This window comes from Drosophila sechellia, chromosome 2L (assembly GCF_004382195.2).
Source record: "Drosophila sechellia strain sech25 chromosome 2L, ASM438219v1, whole genome shotgun sequence".
Classification (NCBI taxonomy): domain Eukaryota; kingdom Metazoa; phylum Arthropoda; class Insecta; order Diptera; family Drosophilidae; genus Drosophila; species Drosophila sechellia.
The window spans coordinates 13,602,615-13,618,784 of record NC_045949.1 but is presented as its reverse complement, the minus strand read 5'-3'; the positions used below and the strand labels follow the sequence as shown (position 1 = coordinate 13,618,784).

The window sequence follows — 16,170 nt, the reverse complement described above, 5'->3', positions numbered from 1 at the left end:
CTGCCAACTTAAAACGTAGCTCTAAAGGACTATATATTATGTATTTATATATTATATATTTATGGATTTATGGATAAATTTATGGATATGGATAATATATTTTATGTGGGAGTGGGGAGTTACTCTTAAGTGTCTTAAGACAATTTATTTTAGTCAGAGGATATTCCCACAACTATGCAATAATTTATTTATTTATTTTAAGTGTCGTGGATTAATCTGAATTGCATTGCCGTGCGTCAATAACGTTCATAAAAAAATTATTCACAAGCAATGCTTCTAAAACTGTAAGTTTATTATTAAGTAGGCCTAAGTTTATGCAACAAAAAATTATATATTTCAGCTTTTCTAAGCTTTAAGTTGTTCCTTCGTTAATACCGCTAGCATCAAGGTTTAAATAAAAAGCTTATACTTTTAAGCAATTAAATTAAGTTTTAAGTGAATAAATTTTGCATATTATATAATATTAAAAATATACTTTAAAGGGTAAGCCGTGTCAAAGTTAAATACACTCTTAACAAAATTTCTTAGCCAAATAAAACTTTCAAAATTATTTGGCGATTTTAATGAATAAATATAATAAGCCTACAAAAATAGGGTATTCTTATTTATACATTTTTCTAAAAGAAATGAGAAAACAAATAAGATCTTACAAACAAACGTTTCTATATGGATGTTGTCATAATGGATTTCCTGCCAACCCAATATCGTAAAAGCCTACCGCTATGCATCGTAAAAATGTTTAAGACGAGCTTTCTTTTATCTTTCCTATAGCTTTCCTATCTATTCGCACAGAGTTGTCGAAAAAATATATCAGAGAGGGGTTTTTTAGTATACATTTTATATATTTCTCTATATATAATAAAAAATTTGTATTTTAAATCTACACAAAATGGGATATATAAACCACATTTCCTTTAAAAAAAAATCATGCGACGCCACTGTTCTTTTCAGAAACAGAAATGTATCTTAATTCTCATTTTGTAAATCAGTTCCTTTTTGTGTGTTTTACAGACCGGATTGAATATATAAAAATGTTTAAGATATTATTGCTTGCGGCACTCAGCATGTTGACATATAAAATCTCTAGTTGCGATGAAAATCCTCACTTATGTCGTCAGGTTGTTACTGTTAATTATACCGAAAAGGTTACTAGGCCCTTGGAGGACTTTGGAAATTTTGCCAAATATTTCCAGCAATTGGGTATACCTACTGGAAAAAAGCTGGTGGTAAGCTGCATATAATGAGCAATGACCACGTTGTATTTAAGATGACCAAAATCTTCAGACCCTAACCAAATTAGAAGAAAAAGAAGTGTGCTGTGCAGGCTTCGAAAAATCCACCGACGAAAAATGTGTGCCCATCCAACCCACAACAACATCGACTACAGAAACAATCGATTTAACCGAATCTACTGAATCATCATCTCCGAAATCGGATTCATCTGGCGAAGGAAATGCGCCCAGCTCATTGACGGAATTGAAAAATAACCACAAAACTCTCATATTGTCGGTTGTTATTGGAAGTGTTGCTCTAATAATTGTTTTAGCCTGTGTGATTGTTCTACGTATTCGCCAAAAACGACGACTTGCATTAGGTAATAACTGCGGCCAAGTAATATTTAATGCAGAAATGCAAGCAGCTCTATTGTAAAAGTTAATTGTTCACGAATAGAGAATTTATATGTTATGAACGAAAAATGATTTATGAATTTCATGTAAAGCACCGTTCTTATCAGTTTCATTAAAGTGGGGAAGCAATATAAGTGAATTGCACGATGATAGTACCACAAGTACAATAATGAAACGTAGGTTCATTTGTATTATAATGTGTACTTGCCGAGTGATAAAAAGCAAAGCCTTTGTTTGCATATATGTAAATGTTGTGACCGGAATAGTTTTGTAGGTCCACCAAAGACATAAAATAGTATTACTTATTAAAATGTTCTATTGTTTTATTTTTTTTTTTCTGCCTTCTGAAATATACTAAAATTTTATGCCCTTAAATATTTTTTAAATTATTTTAAAAGCAAGACAAACATTTAAAAATATTGTTGGATAACCACTATAACTATTTAAATGTGCAACTATCATCTAAGCTATATAGATAAATTCATTTTGCAGTTTAATATGTCTTATTTAATATGGGTTTTAAGCCTTAATTACATTAACAATTAATTAATAAACTCCGCATAGAAATGCCTATCGACTATATTTGCCTTCGGTTTCAAACGAATTACTTCCCTTTTACTCAACAACATCTCATATAAATCTATAAGGCACTTAAGCGAAAAATATTGTGAATAATTTGCCAAAAACGAAATGAAAAGCAAGGCGGGGAAAAGTGATGCAATAATTAATGCACATGAGTTAGAGCACTAACATTTATCGGCGCAATCAACTGCAATGACAGGCAGTCCAGAAAGAGCCAGTGCGCGTTTCAAGTTCGCTGCCTGAGTCTTTCGTTTTGGGAGAACCTGTTGCCTGGATTGACCAACGCCAACAACATTGATCTTGTCCTAACCCGAGAAACGGAGCCGCTTGTTTGTGCCGCTTCAATTGCGAATGTGTGTGTGTGCCAATGGAGAATGGCTCGACCTAAAAAGCCAAAAGCAAAGTGAATGCAACAATAACAACAGCAACAACCAATGCAGACGCAATCAATTAGCGATATGCTGATGACGTCGGCTTGCCTGATATTATTGTGGCTGCTAACGGCTGGTTTCTTTGTGGTTTCTTGTGTGGCTGCCACATGTGGCGATTGCGTCATGGCGCCATGCAAACCGTCTAGCGGTAATTGACTTGCAATTTCTTTTGCCCGCAACTTTTCGGTTGCAAAGAAATTTTCCAAACCCAAATGTGTTGCCACATTTCAACAATTCCACAGAGGCAAATGAACGAACGCGGCGACCAAATCTGAGTATGAGTAATTTTTGGCATTAATCACAAAGCAGATCGTTAATGGCCAAAAAGTAGCCAAATTTTCACAATGCAGATTAAAAAAAAATGCAAATAAATTCTGCAATAAATAATTTAAGATTGTCCATCTCAAAATGGTTGCTTGGTTGAACGTATAGACCTTTCTAATTCCTTTAATAAATTTAAATATTTTAAATGCCCAGTCAAAACAATGAATGTGTTAATAATGCGTACATTATTTACTTTCCCTGTTTACTTATTTTCATATTCGGAAGTCGATTCGCGCAATCAAGTTTCTTATTGCGTGTTTACATGCTTTTAATCAATTTAGGAATATTATTAATATGATTTCATCGATATACCAACTTAAATATAGATGTATATATTTATAGAGCTTTCCTTTTGTCATTTTGATTTGTAAAACTTGCAAGGATATTTAAACTACGTCCCCGTTTTGTCTGAGATTATTTCTTAACAAACGTATTTTTCTTTTATTGCCGTTGTTTTGTTAATTACAGTCATTTAAGTGCTGCCTAATTACGCTCCGCTCTATATTTTTAGACCAGCCGAGGTTGGTGGGAAAAGTTGTAAAGGTTTTATGTTTGATAATAAATGAATGAATGTGCCGTTTTATCATATATACTATACAATAAAAAAACTATGGTTATGGACTTATCAAATTTTTTAAATATATATGCAAATGTCATCTTAAATTGTGTTTAATTACATTTATTGTAAAATTATATGCAAGATGATTTCATTTCATTCACACACTTCCCTATCTAATGGATTCCCTATCTAATTAGCCCGATTATTAATACTCTTATCCGAGAACTACTGTAGTACCCCTCGCTTGCCCATCCACATTCACACTAAACAACAACTTCGGCTTCGCCTCAGTGCGGCGTGTGGCTCAGAAGGCAAGAAACCCCAGAGCTGCAAAAACAGATTTACCAAATGTAAAACGAAAATGCAGACAAGAAACGGACCAGCCCGTCCGATGTATACGTTTGCTACCCTGGGCTACACTTCAGCATAATGTTTATTCAATTTACGCAATTTGTGGCAACAACACGAGCTGTACATTTGATTGCCAACTTGGGGTGTTGTTGTAATTATGGCCACGAGAAACAAATCGGGGGAATTGTGGCCAAAACTGAAATCAAAATTAAAGTCTTTATTTAAAATAATTTCTGTTGAAGAAGTGACGACAGCCAGCTGATTTTCCTCATAATATTTCGCCAGCTTTTCGCTGGAAACACAAAATTTGTTGACTAAGTCAATGGGTCAACTATTACACCCCATCACAGCTGGCCAACTCGAAGTTGGGCCAAAGGCGGAATTATTATGCTAATAAATAGTTTTTCTTTGACTGGTTTTTCTGGCTTTCGCGAATGAAAATCTGCATAAACTTGCAGGTGGGTCGCAGGCTCAACTTCCTTATTAATCAGTTTAGCTTAGTAAACTCCCCTCAAAAACAGAGAGGCTGCAAGCCTACAATTTTTATGAGGTGAACGTCACGCTTAGCTGCAGATGCATAAAACTATGATTCAATTAAGCCATGCTCTCAAATTTAAAAACGCCTGACAATGTGAACAAATTTTAACAAATTTTGCTTCTTGGACAGTAAATACTCAAAGAGTTTTCACGCCAAAATAAAAGAAGGCATAAACACACTCGCCAGAAATAAACAAGAGTTGAAATGCTTTTGCCATTGACCCCATTTTCAGTTTTGTATCTTTTTTTATTATTATTTCGCCGATCGGCTTAGAGATGCGTTAAGTCGAGATCGTAAACCCCGATTGAGCCCTAATTGCAGCGATCATTGAGGGAGCGGTTGGGTTGAGTACAAAAGTTGAGAGCTGATCGCAGCCAACCGATTGTAATAGGGCAGTGATTGCAGTTAACACGTATTGCAAGTTCATTGGAATGGTCTTTAACCTGAATAGTGAACCGATCATATGGATAGTTCATAAGTTGTTTGCCTAATAGACCTTTTGGGTGGGCAAACAGCGATTTGGCATTGAACTTTTGGGGTTTCCCCTTTCATCTAAATGCAGTTCAAGGAGTCTAACTTTCTGTTTTCACACATACGTGAATGGCTGGCACTTTTAATAAATAAAACTTATAATCTTGTCTATCTAATATGTTTTCTTATCTATGTACGTAAAATATTCATATGTTCAAAAGTTACTGGAGGGAACTGCAAGCTCAAAATCATTTAAAAATGTATTTTAATGTAAAGAAAGTTTTTTATTTCTTAGAAAGACTTTACCAAGGAATTGATGTACATACGTGAGGTTTCCCACCATAACAAATTGAGTAGCCAATTCAGAGCCAACTTTTCGGTCAGCTGGGCAGGCTAACAAGCCCCAGTTTCGACCTTGACCAGTAATGCAATGAACCCTGCGGTGGCCCAAGCCAAAAAAAAAAACAAGAAACAAAAAATGGCAGTAAACAAAACGCGAATCGGTTAAACCGCCGAGACCCAAAAACAGTTATACTATATACACCTTGGCAAAGTGGAAACCACAAGCGAAACAACAACCAGCCACAATTGTTGGTGACAAAGAGCTGAATGGCAGTTTGGTAAACGGCACATAAAATGTCATAACTGTCATTTTCGCCTACATGGCTCTATACAGCACTATATTTTGCTGGATGTCGTCCAATATTTGAGACATCACAACAGCCCGAAATGGGAACGAAGTGGAATGGAATGCTCGAGCGGTGACAATAAATTGTTACACAAATCAGGCAGCGAATGCAAATCGAAGAATCGATGATCAATCGACAGCTGGTTCAACTTTGACACCTTTGTCGGTGAATAAAGACGCATCTAACAAAAATATTATAGATGAGTTTATTTATGTAAAGCTTAGTTTATCGCCAAATGCGGCAAGGTCAGGCCACAAAACAATGTAAACAAACGAGCTGCAGCCTGAATATCGCCACAAAGAAGCTCAGGCTGAGCTCCAATCCGAATGATGATTTTCAAAGACGTGCCAATACAATGGGGCAGAGATAGTAGAGATATGCTTGTATATTTGGAGCTGATACATATGGCAGCGCATATGGTAATTAAGTCGAGGAAGTAAGTGCACGCCAGCCGATTTTGATGGGGCTCAGACAATGTACTATAAAATCATCTCTCTGACGCCAGGCGTGCGCCACTGCAAACGAACATATGACATAATATCACCATCAGCTGGGGCAGCCTCCAAGCGCCAATCTCTCTGCCTCTCTTTCTTCTGACTATGCGGCATCTCTTTCGCGCGGTCGTGGAAATGTGCATCGAACAATGTGGTCAAGACATGCAACAAACGCGAATCGAAACGAAATCGAAAGTTGCATGCATGCAACGAAAGCGAGAAAATATTTGCTATCGTAACAAGTCTTGGATTAGAAGGTACTGGACATGAGTGTAAAGCCACAACTGAATGACCGAAATTTACACTTCAAAGTGCTTACAAGCTTACAACTAATGATAAAACCATATTTTTATAAAATACCATCAATTAGAATCTATAACAAGAGCTCTTAAAATAATTGAAATGCCAAATATGATGGCTTTCTTTAATAAATAAATATTTTTTACATTAAATACATATCTATATCTAGCCATAGGTAGAGGGATAGTTATGTATCTACAACAAAGTTATTTTGCAGATCGTAATATACATCTTATACATAACCAATAAAAAGATAGTTATGGCGCGCACTTTAAACTCGTATCCATGCTTTAAGTGTGATATATTTATACTCGATATGTGTGCCAAACCACAGCTGACTGAAGACCCATTGACATAATAACGAGGAAGGTAATCGGACTAAGCTGGACCCGCCCCGGCCAGGGTCCACTTGGACTCGGGTGGCGCTACTGTCCATGATGATGGCGGTATTAATTACGCAGCAATGGAAATGGAATGAAATGGATTGGATTGGATTTGGCGTGGAGTAGCGTCTCAGTTCGCCAGCTTCTGTTTCTACTCCATGTGCCTGCTCTTTGTCTTAGGTTATGCTTGGTGATTCGAATGTGGAGCAGTGACACAACCACAACGGAATGACCGACTGACACACTCTCCATTTCCAGCTGAAGTTGCGATTGGGTCCCCAACCTCGCGGAAACTGGTCTGGAATCACTGGGGCTGGGTCCGGTGAATGGGGTAATGGCATAATGCAAGTGGGGAAAAAGTAAAAGGATGCAGATGACAGCCAGACAGAGGATTGTCTGTGGTCAGGGGAAAATCAGGTGACACGAAGAAAAAAAGGCGGTCGTCCAACAAAAGCGACGGGGGTAAAGACTGGTAATAGGAGGAAAAACTAACCAGAATTGGTTAAGCATTCAATTAGGAAAAGCGTTCAAAGCGGTGAAAGGAAAAGCTGAAGTAGATTAGTCTTTTCGAAGCATGGCAAATGAATTATATGTGAATTTGGACAACTATTAGTCGGCGACTAATTGCCAAAGCTGCATTAACTAATTATGGGAAAAGTGAATACCTAAGAATCTTAACCAATTAATAACAATAAGTGTCAATTATTGAAATAAATTGTAAAATATTTGATAAAATATTTGCACAGGTCTATCTTTCGTTTCTATCTTAATCAAATCATAGGACCCCAGAACAACTGCCAATTACCAAGGTGCTGGCAAATAAAACTCCAACAGCAGCAAGTACATAATCATGTGTGATTAACATGAAAACAACATTGAAATGAAAACCGCCAACAAAGCGAACAGCTCATCACTTGAAGTGGCTTGAAGGCGGCTCTCATCCATATGAGTATTATTCAATTACCAGCCAGAAATTGTGGTGCCTGCTGCTAAAGTTGCCGTTGCGGCTTTGGTTTCTCAAGCCTTTTACGTGCATTGACTTGCGGCAGCCACAAGAAGCAAGCAAAAATAAGCGGCAGCTGACGGTAGTCGAATTAAACAGCAAAATGGCACGCATCCATAGACCCTCGTGTGCTCCTCCACCGATTCCCCGGGTGATCCCCCCGCCTGCGTCCACCTGCGAAGCCTCCTCTTGATATTGCAATCTTATTTCGGTTTTTATACCTCTTCAGCAGAGTTTTACGACTTTTAAGATCAGTTTGACACGCCGCTTGGCAATAATGTGGCAATGCAACTGTTTAATGGACAGAAAATAAGCTTAAGCTTAAGGAGAAAATTTAATTTTAAAATAGCTAGTAATTAATTTACAATTTCAAGTGGAATAAAATTGTAATATGGTATGGGCCAGCAATGGAATATTTTCATGTATGTCACACAATTAATTTGTTTTATTGTTCTTACCAACACTACAAGTGCGGGTTCGCAGCCCACAACTGACAAAAGTTTTTTTTTACTTCTGAGCCTCATTTTTTAGGTAAGTCTAAATTTAAACAGGGCATATTGTATGCTTTTCACCATGTTAAGTAAACTAACTGAACCCATTTTAATTAAAGGGTATGCAAATTGCAGTATATTCAAGCTTGATTTCCATTCTTGTATTTGTTTTTGACTTTTTTTTTTGCGGAGACGGTGGCGCTGCATTTGGCGCTTGGCTGGGTTGACTTCGCGCCTCCGAAATCCAGTGGAGCGCCGAAGGCAAAGTAGACAGGCAACCGCACAACAACAACAACAACAGAAACAACAACAGCGTACCGCTCACCATTCGCTGTGCCGCGTGTGTTTTGGGCCATTGCGATTATTATTGGTGTTGCCGATGGTTTTTGGCCGCCGTATGCTTATGCTCTTCGGCTTAACTCGCTTCGTGCATCCATTCATTCGGCGGCGTAGTCACTTGGCCTGCCTTTCGATTGCCAACTATAAAAGTGCGCGCAGGCGCTGCAGTTGGCATCATTAAACCGTTAACCGTCGAACAGTCTACAGCCTAGAGTGGTACGGAACGTGTGGAATAGTGATCAATAGCCACCATCCCGCTCGATAAAAACGGGATCAGTTCTCGACCAGTTCTCGAATCGCGTGCCACACGACCTGGGAATACGGATTTCCATTCCCGTCCATCGAAGGATAAACGCAGCAGCATGAAGTTGATGGTGAGTATCGGTGACAGGACGAATGTGTGCAGTGGAAAAGTGGCTAAAAAGGACTCAGTAATAACCATAAAATGCAGAAATATCTTAAGAACGTGGAATAGTAAACATAGTGAAATCAACATTGTATGCACAATTTGAAATGCATTTAAAAGATACAAATTCTTCTTCATAAATATCTTTGCAATTCGACATGAACTTTGCGTGATCTAAATATTTAAGAATTAAATTTAATTTCCTTAAATTTAGAAAATGTAGCTGTAGAAAGTTATGAAATTATTTCAAAGCACTACTGAATGCTTTAGCCACAACTTTCAAAAACCCAAGCTGTCTTCTAACAAGGACCTTCTTTAATCTACAGCGCACAGCGACTTCGCTGGCTTTGGTCCTGCTCCTGGCCACCAGCTACGTCCGAGCTGAGGACGAGAAGGCCGCCGCTCCCGCCGAGGAGAAGAAGGCTGAGCCGGAGGCCAAGGCTGCCGAGGCAGCGGCCAGCGAGGATACGACCAAGTCGAAGAGAGGACTGCACCACTACGAGGACTATCACCATCATCACGTGCCCCACTTCCCGGTGCACGAGGAGAAGACACTGACCGTGATCAAGAAGGTGCCAGTGCCCGTGCCCATCGAGAAGATCGTGCATGTGCCGGTCGAGAAGCACATCCATGTGCCCGTTAAGGTCAAGGTGCCCAAGCCCTATCCAGTGATCAAGCACATTCCCTATGAGGTGAAGGAGATCGTGAAGGTTCCCTACGAGGTGCCAGCTCCCTATCCCGTCGAGAAGCAGGTCCATGTGCCCGTCCATGTGCACTACGACCGACCAGTGCCCGTTAAGGTGGGTTGGGATACGGGAATTCCCAGCAATCGGGGTTCTAATTCTTTGGATTTTCTGTCCGCAGGTTCATGTGCCCGCTCCTTACCCAGTCGAAAAGAAGGTCCATGTGCCCGTGAAGGTTCATGTTCCGGCTCCTTATCCAGTCGAAAAGATTGTCCACTACAATGTTGAGAAGCACGTGCACGTGGACAAGCCATATCCCGTGGAGAAGGTTGTCCACTACCCGGTGAAGGTGCCCGTCGACAAGCCAGTGCCCCACTACATCGACAAACCAGTGCCCCACTATGTGGACAAACCAGTGCCAGTGCCCGTGATCAAGAAGGTGCCAGTGCCCGTCCATGTGCCCTATGATCGTCCCGTGCCCGTCCATGTCGAGAAGCCAGTGCCCTATGAGGTCAAGGTCCATGTGCCCGCCCCCTACCCGGTGATCAAGGAAGTGCCAGTGAAGGTGGAGAAACACGTTCCGTACCCGGTCAAGATCCCCGTGGAGAAGCCCGTCCATGTTCACATCGAGAAGCACGTGCCGGAGTACCATGAGAAGCATGTCACCTACAAGGAGCCGGAGTTCCACCACAAGCACATCGAGGAGGATCATCACCACGCGCCCATCCATCACCATTCGCACCCCATTGTGGAGCATGAGCACGAGGTGGAGCATGAATTTGCCTCTCATGATTATCATTCATATCACGGTTACTAACCTGGTGAATCGAAATCTTCTCTCTTTCTCTTCCCTTCTTTCGCTTTTCTTTGCAGCATTGAGAATGAACTGGGATGGCAAGCTAAACCACTTCCATTTCCACTATTTCCCAAATCCGAAAAGAAAGATTCCAAAACCCATAACACCACACATCACTCCATACCATATCATACTCGTACTCGTACCACCATTTCTCCACACACACACTTTGCTATGCAGAACGTGATAACCGACAGAGATTCAGTGAAAACCAGACGAGTAATCGACGAACATAGCTTTTAGACCGAACTCTCTTCTAGCCTTAAGCCATAAACGATAATAGAACACAAATGGATACCTTGAAAACGTTGACGAAACCCGTGAGCACTGTGAATGAGTGGATTGTAAAGGAACTTTAGTTTAAGACTTCTAAGCGACACATTTGGGCCGCACAGCCCACACAACAAGAACATCAACATCAACAAGAACAAGAACACCGACCCACTTCCCGACCCTCCAAGACACACCCGATCGAACACAGACAGTTGCCAGATCCAGGAGCAAAGGATCCCAGGATACGAGGCTACCCTGTACTGCTACGATTTGTGTTTGTGAACCTTGGATGGACGGAACCGACACCATCTGGGTGCAACATCGATGTGGTTGCTGCTGCTGTTTTGTCCTCCAGCCGCGGCTCCTCCCTCTTCTGCTCTGGTCCACCCGACTCGTGCACCCGTTCCGGTTCCCAAGTGAGATGGCTACATCCGTGTCCTGCCAAACAGGACGACGATCAAGCCATCCAGTTGTGTGCAGCGTCCCAGCGTTGTGAGCGTGTGATAAGACTACTGATAGCGTTTAAGCTTGTGCGATATTCGAGATAGGAAGACGCCTATTTAAGTCAGTTTGTAATCGAACGTATTGTATTAGTGTTTGTAATATTCATTGCTATACCTAGTTTGTAATACATCTATGTTATGTTGCTTGTTCGCATAAGCAGACGAAACGGATTTATAAAAAGTACTTAATTTACCAAATATTTTCTGACTCTGTATAAAAACAAACGAAAAATCTCATACAAAATGAAGCTGATGAATGATACACCATTAAATAAATGAAAACCCAAGTGATCAAAACGAAAAAAAGACAATTGTTTTTGAATTTGCTCCTATTCTTTTTCAGTGCATTTGAAGTCATTATTTGGCTACTTTCTTTTACTTAAAAGTAATACTATTGCAAAAGCCAATTTTGACGGTAATAACGCAACGAACACTAAGTTTAAGCAACATAATTAACATAAAAAAAATTTATTTTTTCAAGTTGGTGCAATAGCAGTGAAATACTAAAGGAAACATGGCCACATTTCCAGTCGCTTAAAATTTCAAGTTTTATTAACGACATCAACTAATGTCTCTATACTGTAACTATCAACACTGGCAGCATACGAATTAAAAGAAAAGCGTGTGAATATGAAAAAAAATTTATTATGCTTGTAAGTACTGTACTTATAAACTAGGAAAGGCCATAAAACCATAAGTTGCAATTCAACCAGAAATTTAACAAATAATTAAGTAATTTTCAACCATTTATTAAGTTAAAGCCCTGTTAGATTTAATAGCCCAGTTAAGATTATCCCAATTCAACCATAACGTATTCCACGCATCGCAGCTATTTTATTGACCAAATTCACTTTTATTTTATAAATCATGATTATAAATATTAATTAAATTCAACAACTTATTTAAGGAGTAATTACCATCTAATGAATGGGTCCCTTTTTGAAGCATTACGATAATCTCAACGATATTACGATAATCTCAACTTAACCTCAACGTGGCCAACACACACTGCAGCCTCTCGCATTGGCCAAATTCACTTTTCAGCCAACTCACTTTGCCCACAGAAAGGCAGCCATGGAAGGCGAGGAGCCAAATCAAGTCGTTCCTTCATTGCCCATAAATGTCTTATCTAATTTTCAAATGAGGTAAACATCGCCTTGCATTCATAATTGCATATTCCAAGTGTCTCGCCCACTGAAAGACAGCCAGACAGTCAGACAGCCAGACAGGCATATTTACATACATATAGCGACTGGCGAAGGGGGAGGTGTATAAAGGAAAATGGCCAAGACAGTTCAACATGTTTATTACATTTTCCACACCATCATTTCGAGCTTTCCTCGAGCTGGAGCACTCGTGTCCATTTCCTAGCGTTTATTTTGCGGTGTGGGCATTACTTTTTATTAGCACCAGCAAAAAACAGGGGGGGTTTTTGCCTTTTCTGGTATCGGTCTCGGTTTTTGGTTTTTGGTTTTAGCTTTAGTTTTTTGTGCTCCTTTTTTTATATTGCCGCAGTTCGCCTGGCCGCCTGTTGCAGCGACCACAAAGATTGGGTTTCAATTTGCATTTTCGGCTTCATTGAAGCCGCGGCAATTTGCAGAGTGGGTTAAATAAAGTGGGCCACGGATTTATCACGTTTTTCCTCTAGTCGGTTTGTAGGACATGTGCTGCTAACCGATATTTGAGCCATAAGACCCGTAGCTCTACCCCAATCCATTCCAGTTAAGTCGAGTGCTGGGGCACAGCTCTTTTTTATTACCATATTGGGGCTAACTCTCTTGGTGGCCAGTTGTTTCTGGTAGCTCTAGCTTTTGTTTATGTAACTGTAGCGTTTGCAGTTTATTGATTATGCAATAAATAATCGCCAGCACAATGCCCGACCTGCGAAACTGGTGTTGTAATGCTCTCCTTCGCCACCCTCTGCCACCAGCCCCCCGATTTTTCCGCCGAATGTGTGGCTAATGCCAAAAGAATGGCTGCAATAAAAACCTGGCTAATGGCTCTGATGTGGAGCCGAGCTAGCACTTCATTCAGGCGGTGCTTTTAGACGCTTTTCAAGAAAAAATTCAGTTTAGTAGGATCCAAACTCTATCTGATTAAGCTAAGCTAGTTAGTTAAGGCACCTAACTACCTATTTTATTTAAAAATTTCACAATAATAGAGTAATAAAAGTTAACAAGTTAATTATAGTGTAAATAATCCGCAATAAATAATTGCTATTAGACATTTAGAGAACCCAAACCATAGAACTTTTAATAAGATATGGTGAAACCTTAGACAAAACCGGGTTATGAAACCTTAGGCGAAGACAAGGAGATTCGGCATTGACAAGTGGAAATTCGAAACCCAATAATATGTGTAGATTACTGGGTCAACGTCTCGAGTTTTGGCAGTCTAGCCTCAACAGTTAAAATCGTCTGGTCTTGGATTTTCGTAACAGTTTTTCAACCGGGCTTATTTAAATGATGGCCAACTAAACACGCTCGGCTTGTTGGCGGCAGCCAAGTGGAAAGTGAATGCGGGAAACATTGCAGACATGTGAGTTTTCAGTTTCAGTTTCATTTCATTTTCTTTTCCACAAACCCCAAGCTTGATTTTGTGCTTGTGTTGGCCATTATGTGATGTTAGTGGGCCAACTTTATGGCCGGTTCGACGATCCCAAGCGATCGCAACGCGTAATCGCCGGCAATTTGACGGAAAATGTTTGAAATTGTGTGTAAATTGTAATCAAAAATAGCTAAACTAATAACCAGCCGCTTTAATTGCTCTGGTTATGCAGCACACAATTAAATCAGCAAGTAATTATGCAATCTAGCTCCTAATATAGAACATTTTTGGTTACTCACTTGATATAGGGAATATTTGCTGGTATATGGTACTTGGCTCCCGGGTCAAAGTCCTTTTCTGATCGCAAAACTGGGGGCTTTATGCCGGAATACTTTTCGCTGAAATATAAAGTCATGTAATATTAGCTAGTTTATATTTTTAAGCCTAACAACTTACCGTAAATTCCAGTAGTGACAGTTCATTGTTCGCTTATTCGCATTGCCACTAAAGACATCATAACGCCAGTTGTCCAAAGATAATGCGAAAGGTAAAAATGCCACCTGAAAGGAACAAAGCTTAAAGTTTAGGCACGAGCTCTTAAGCTCTTAACTAAAATTATGCAATAATTATAATATAAGGAATGCTGAGTAATGTTCATAACTTGATAACTATATCTATATGTTTTCGTTGGAAGAACTAAATATTTTTTTTCTCAAACCAGAGCCACGTCATCCTTTCATTTATCAAAAACTGTCTTCGTTTCTATATTACATTCAACAAAATCAACTTGAGGAAAAAAAATGATTATAATAATAAAGAACAAAGAATCTTAATGTGAGCTATATTTAGCAGTAGCGATATCTCTTAATGAATTCACTGGCATATATTTCACAACAATCCATCATTATCATTACCTTGTCAATGGCCATTGTGAACAAATAGTTAATATCATAGCTGGACTCATCGAGGGATCTTTGCAGTAGTCCCAGAGTCTGTAAATGCCTTGGAGTGGATACGGACAGCCCGATGGCATCGCCCACCGCCTGGTGAAATGCCGGATTCGCTCCATTTCGGAAGATCTTCGGCAGATGACGATACTGCAGGAAGTACTGAATGTGCGCCATCTCATGGTGCACACTAATCAAACTTCGCTGATTGATATCCGTACAGATTTTAACGCGGAAATCGTGACGATTGCAAAAGTCCCAGGCGGATGGTTCACACAGGACCCTCCGATCCAGGGGCTGTTCGAAGATGGAGTTGCGATAGAACTCCGGACCCACCGCGGACATGTTAATGGAGGTGAAGAACTCCTCGGCCAGCTGGAACATCAGTTGGGGTGTGTAGCCCTGTTCCACCATTCTCGGCGTGACGTCGATCAGCTTCCGGCCTGGATAGGGTATCAAAATGTCCAGCACATTGGACCACGACTGGCCGTACATGTTGCCCAGAATGTGCGAGGGAATGGGTGCTATGCGGTTTATCCGATCTGGACCATAGTAGTCCCTCAGCTTCCGGCGTACATAGGCATGCAATCCTTCGTAAAGGGGTCTTATCTGCTCCCAAACAATATCCATATCCTGGCGGAAGTTACCCGACTCGTAGGCCAAATACCAATACTCCCCGCCATTGGTGACATCTACAATAGATGGGATTTTAAGTTAAGTATTTGAGTTCTTGTCTTTTAAGGACTTCCTACTCACTGTTTACGTAGGCCACCTCCTGCATCACATCGATCAACTGCTCATAACTATCCCGCATTCCACGTCCTGCCTTCCTGTGGTATTCCACCCAAGTGTGCTGCAGCTCATCCCAGTCCCTGCTCTTGGCCATGATGTCCTTCAGCTGGGGTATGTAGTGAAGATCGCACTGAAAGGGCTGCTGGTAGGCACAGATTCCGGCGCTGTTGTACAGGAACAGCATCTCATTGAGCAGGCGATTATACTGTAGAAGTTCTCATTCTATACTTGATGTTTGATGGAGATGCACGTGTAACTCACCCTATCCAATACATCCAGGGGCAGAGCATTGGGTCCCACTTCCGACTGGAGCATCAGTTGCCTGTAGAGACGACGGTCGAAAATGAGATCCTTATTGATCCGCTTGGATTGCTCGGCAGTGATGCGCTGGAACTCCACATACCGCTGTTGAGCATTTAGCTAAACATTCAGTAAGACAAAATATAGTAACTATTTAGTACGGAAAGTACACCCATTGGTAAACGAAATTGATCAAACTTTAAATTAGATATTACACCTTCTCAATAGATAAATATAATACTAGGTTCATAAGAAGAAAGCCTTCTTTTTTTGTGAAATA

The 16,170-nt window shown here is 40.2% G+C and overlaps 3 protein-coding genes across 4 annotated transcripts in view; 2 read left to right on the top strand and 1 right to left on the bottom strand.

Annotated features, from left to right (window-relative positions):
- Window positions 1–16,170, bottom strand: part of LOC6611222 (angiotensin-converting enzyme) — a 41,069-nt gene that overhangs the window by 23,319 nt on the left and 1,580 nt on the right. The window contains exons 3-7 of the mRNA XM_002035742.2: window positions 15,852–16,010; window positions 15,555–15,795; window positions 14,766–15,490; window positions 14,308–14,411; window positions 14,151–14,249 (exon numbers count right to left, since the gene is read on the bottom strand). Coding sequence (XP_002035778.1) covers window positions 14,151–14,249; window positions 14,308–14,411; window positions 14,766–15,490; window positions 15,555–15,795; window positions 15,852–16,010 — 1,328 coding nt within the window. The remainder of the gene's footprint in view (window positions 1–14,150; window positions 14,250–14,307; window positions 14,412–14,765; window positions 15,491–15,554; window positions 15,796–15,851; window positions 16,011–16,170) is intronic.
- On the top strand, window positions 935–3,594 carry LOC116803641. Its single transcript, XM_032727858.1, has 2 exons — window positions 935–1,226; window positions 1,285–3,594. The coding sequence occupies exons 1-2, from the start codon at window positions 960–962 to the stop codon at window positions 1,648–1,650; spliced, it is 633 nt and encodes a 210-aa protein (XP_032583749.1). The 5' UTR covers window positions 935–959; the 3' UTR covers window positions 1,651–3,594.
- LOC6611223 (proline-rich protein 4) lies at window positions 8,766–11,619 on the top strand. 2 transcript variants are annotated; one of them, XM_032727836.1, is made up of 4 exons: window positions 8,766–8,957; window positions 9,316–9,789; window positions 9,854–10,438; window positions 10,546–11,619. In XM_032727836.1, the coding sequence occupies exons 1-4, from the start codon at window positions 8,946–8,948 to the stop codon at window positions 10,549–10,551; spliced, it is 1,077 nt and encodes a 358-aa protein (XP_032583727.1). In that variant the 5' UTR covers window positions 8,766–8,945; the 3' UTR covers window positions 10,552–11,619. The 2 variants fall into 2 exon arrangements, with proteins under 2 accessions (XP_032583727.1, XP_002035779.1); XM_002035743.2 differs by having other exon boundaries at window positions 9,854–11,619.

Excerpts from the sequence above, each read along its gene's own strand:
- LOC116803641 (XM_032727858.1), top strand. The coding sequence starts at position 960 with ATGTATCTTAATTCTCATTTTGTAAATCAGTTCCTTTTTGTGTGTTTT. Across the intron at positions 1,227-1,284 it reads CTACTGGAAAAAAGCTGGTG|ACCCTAACCAAATTAGAAGA; the intron begins GTAAGCTGCATA and ends CAAAATCTTCAG.
- LOC6611223 (XM_002035743.2), top strand. Across the intron at positions 9,790-9,853 it reads ACCGACCAGTGCCCGTTAAG|GTTCATGTGCCCGCTCCTTA; the intron begins GTGGGTTGGGAT and ends TTCTGTCCGCAG.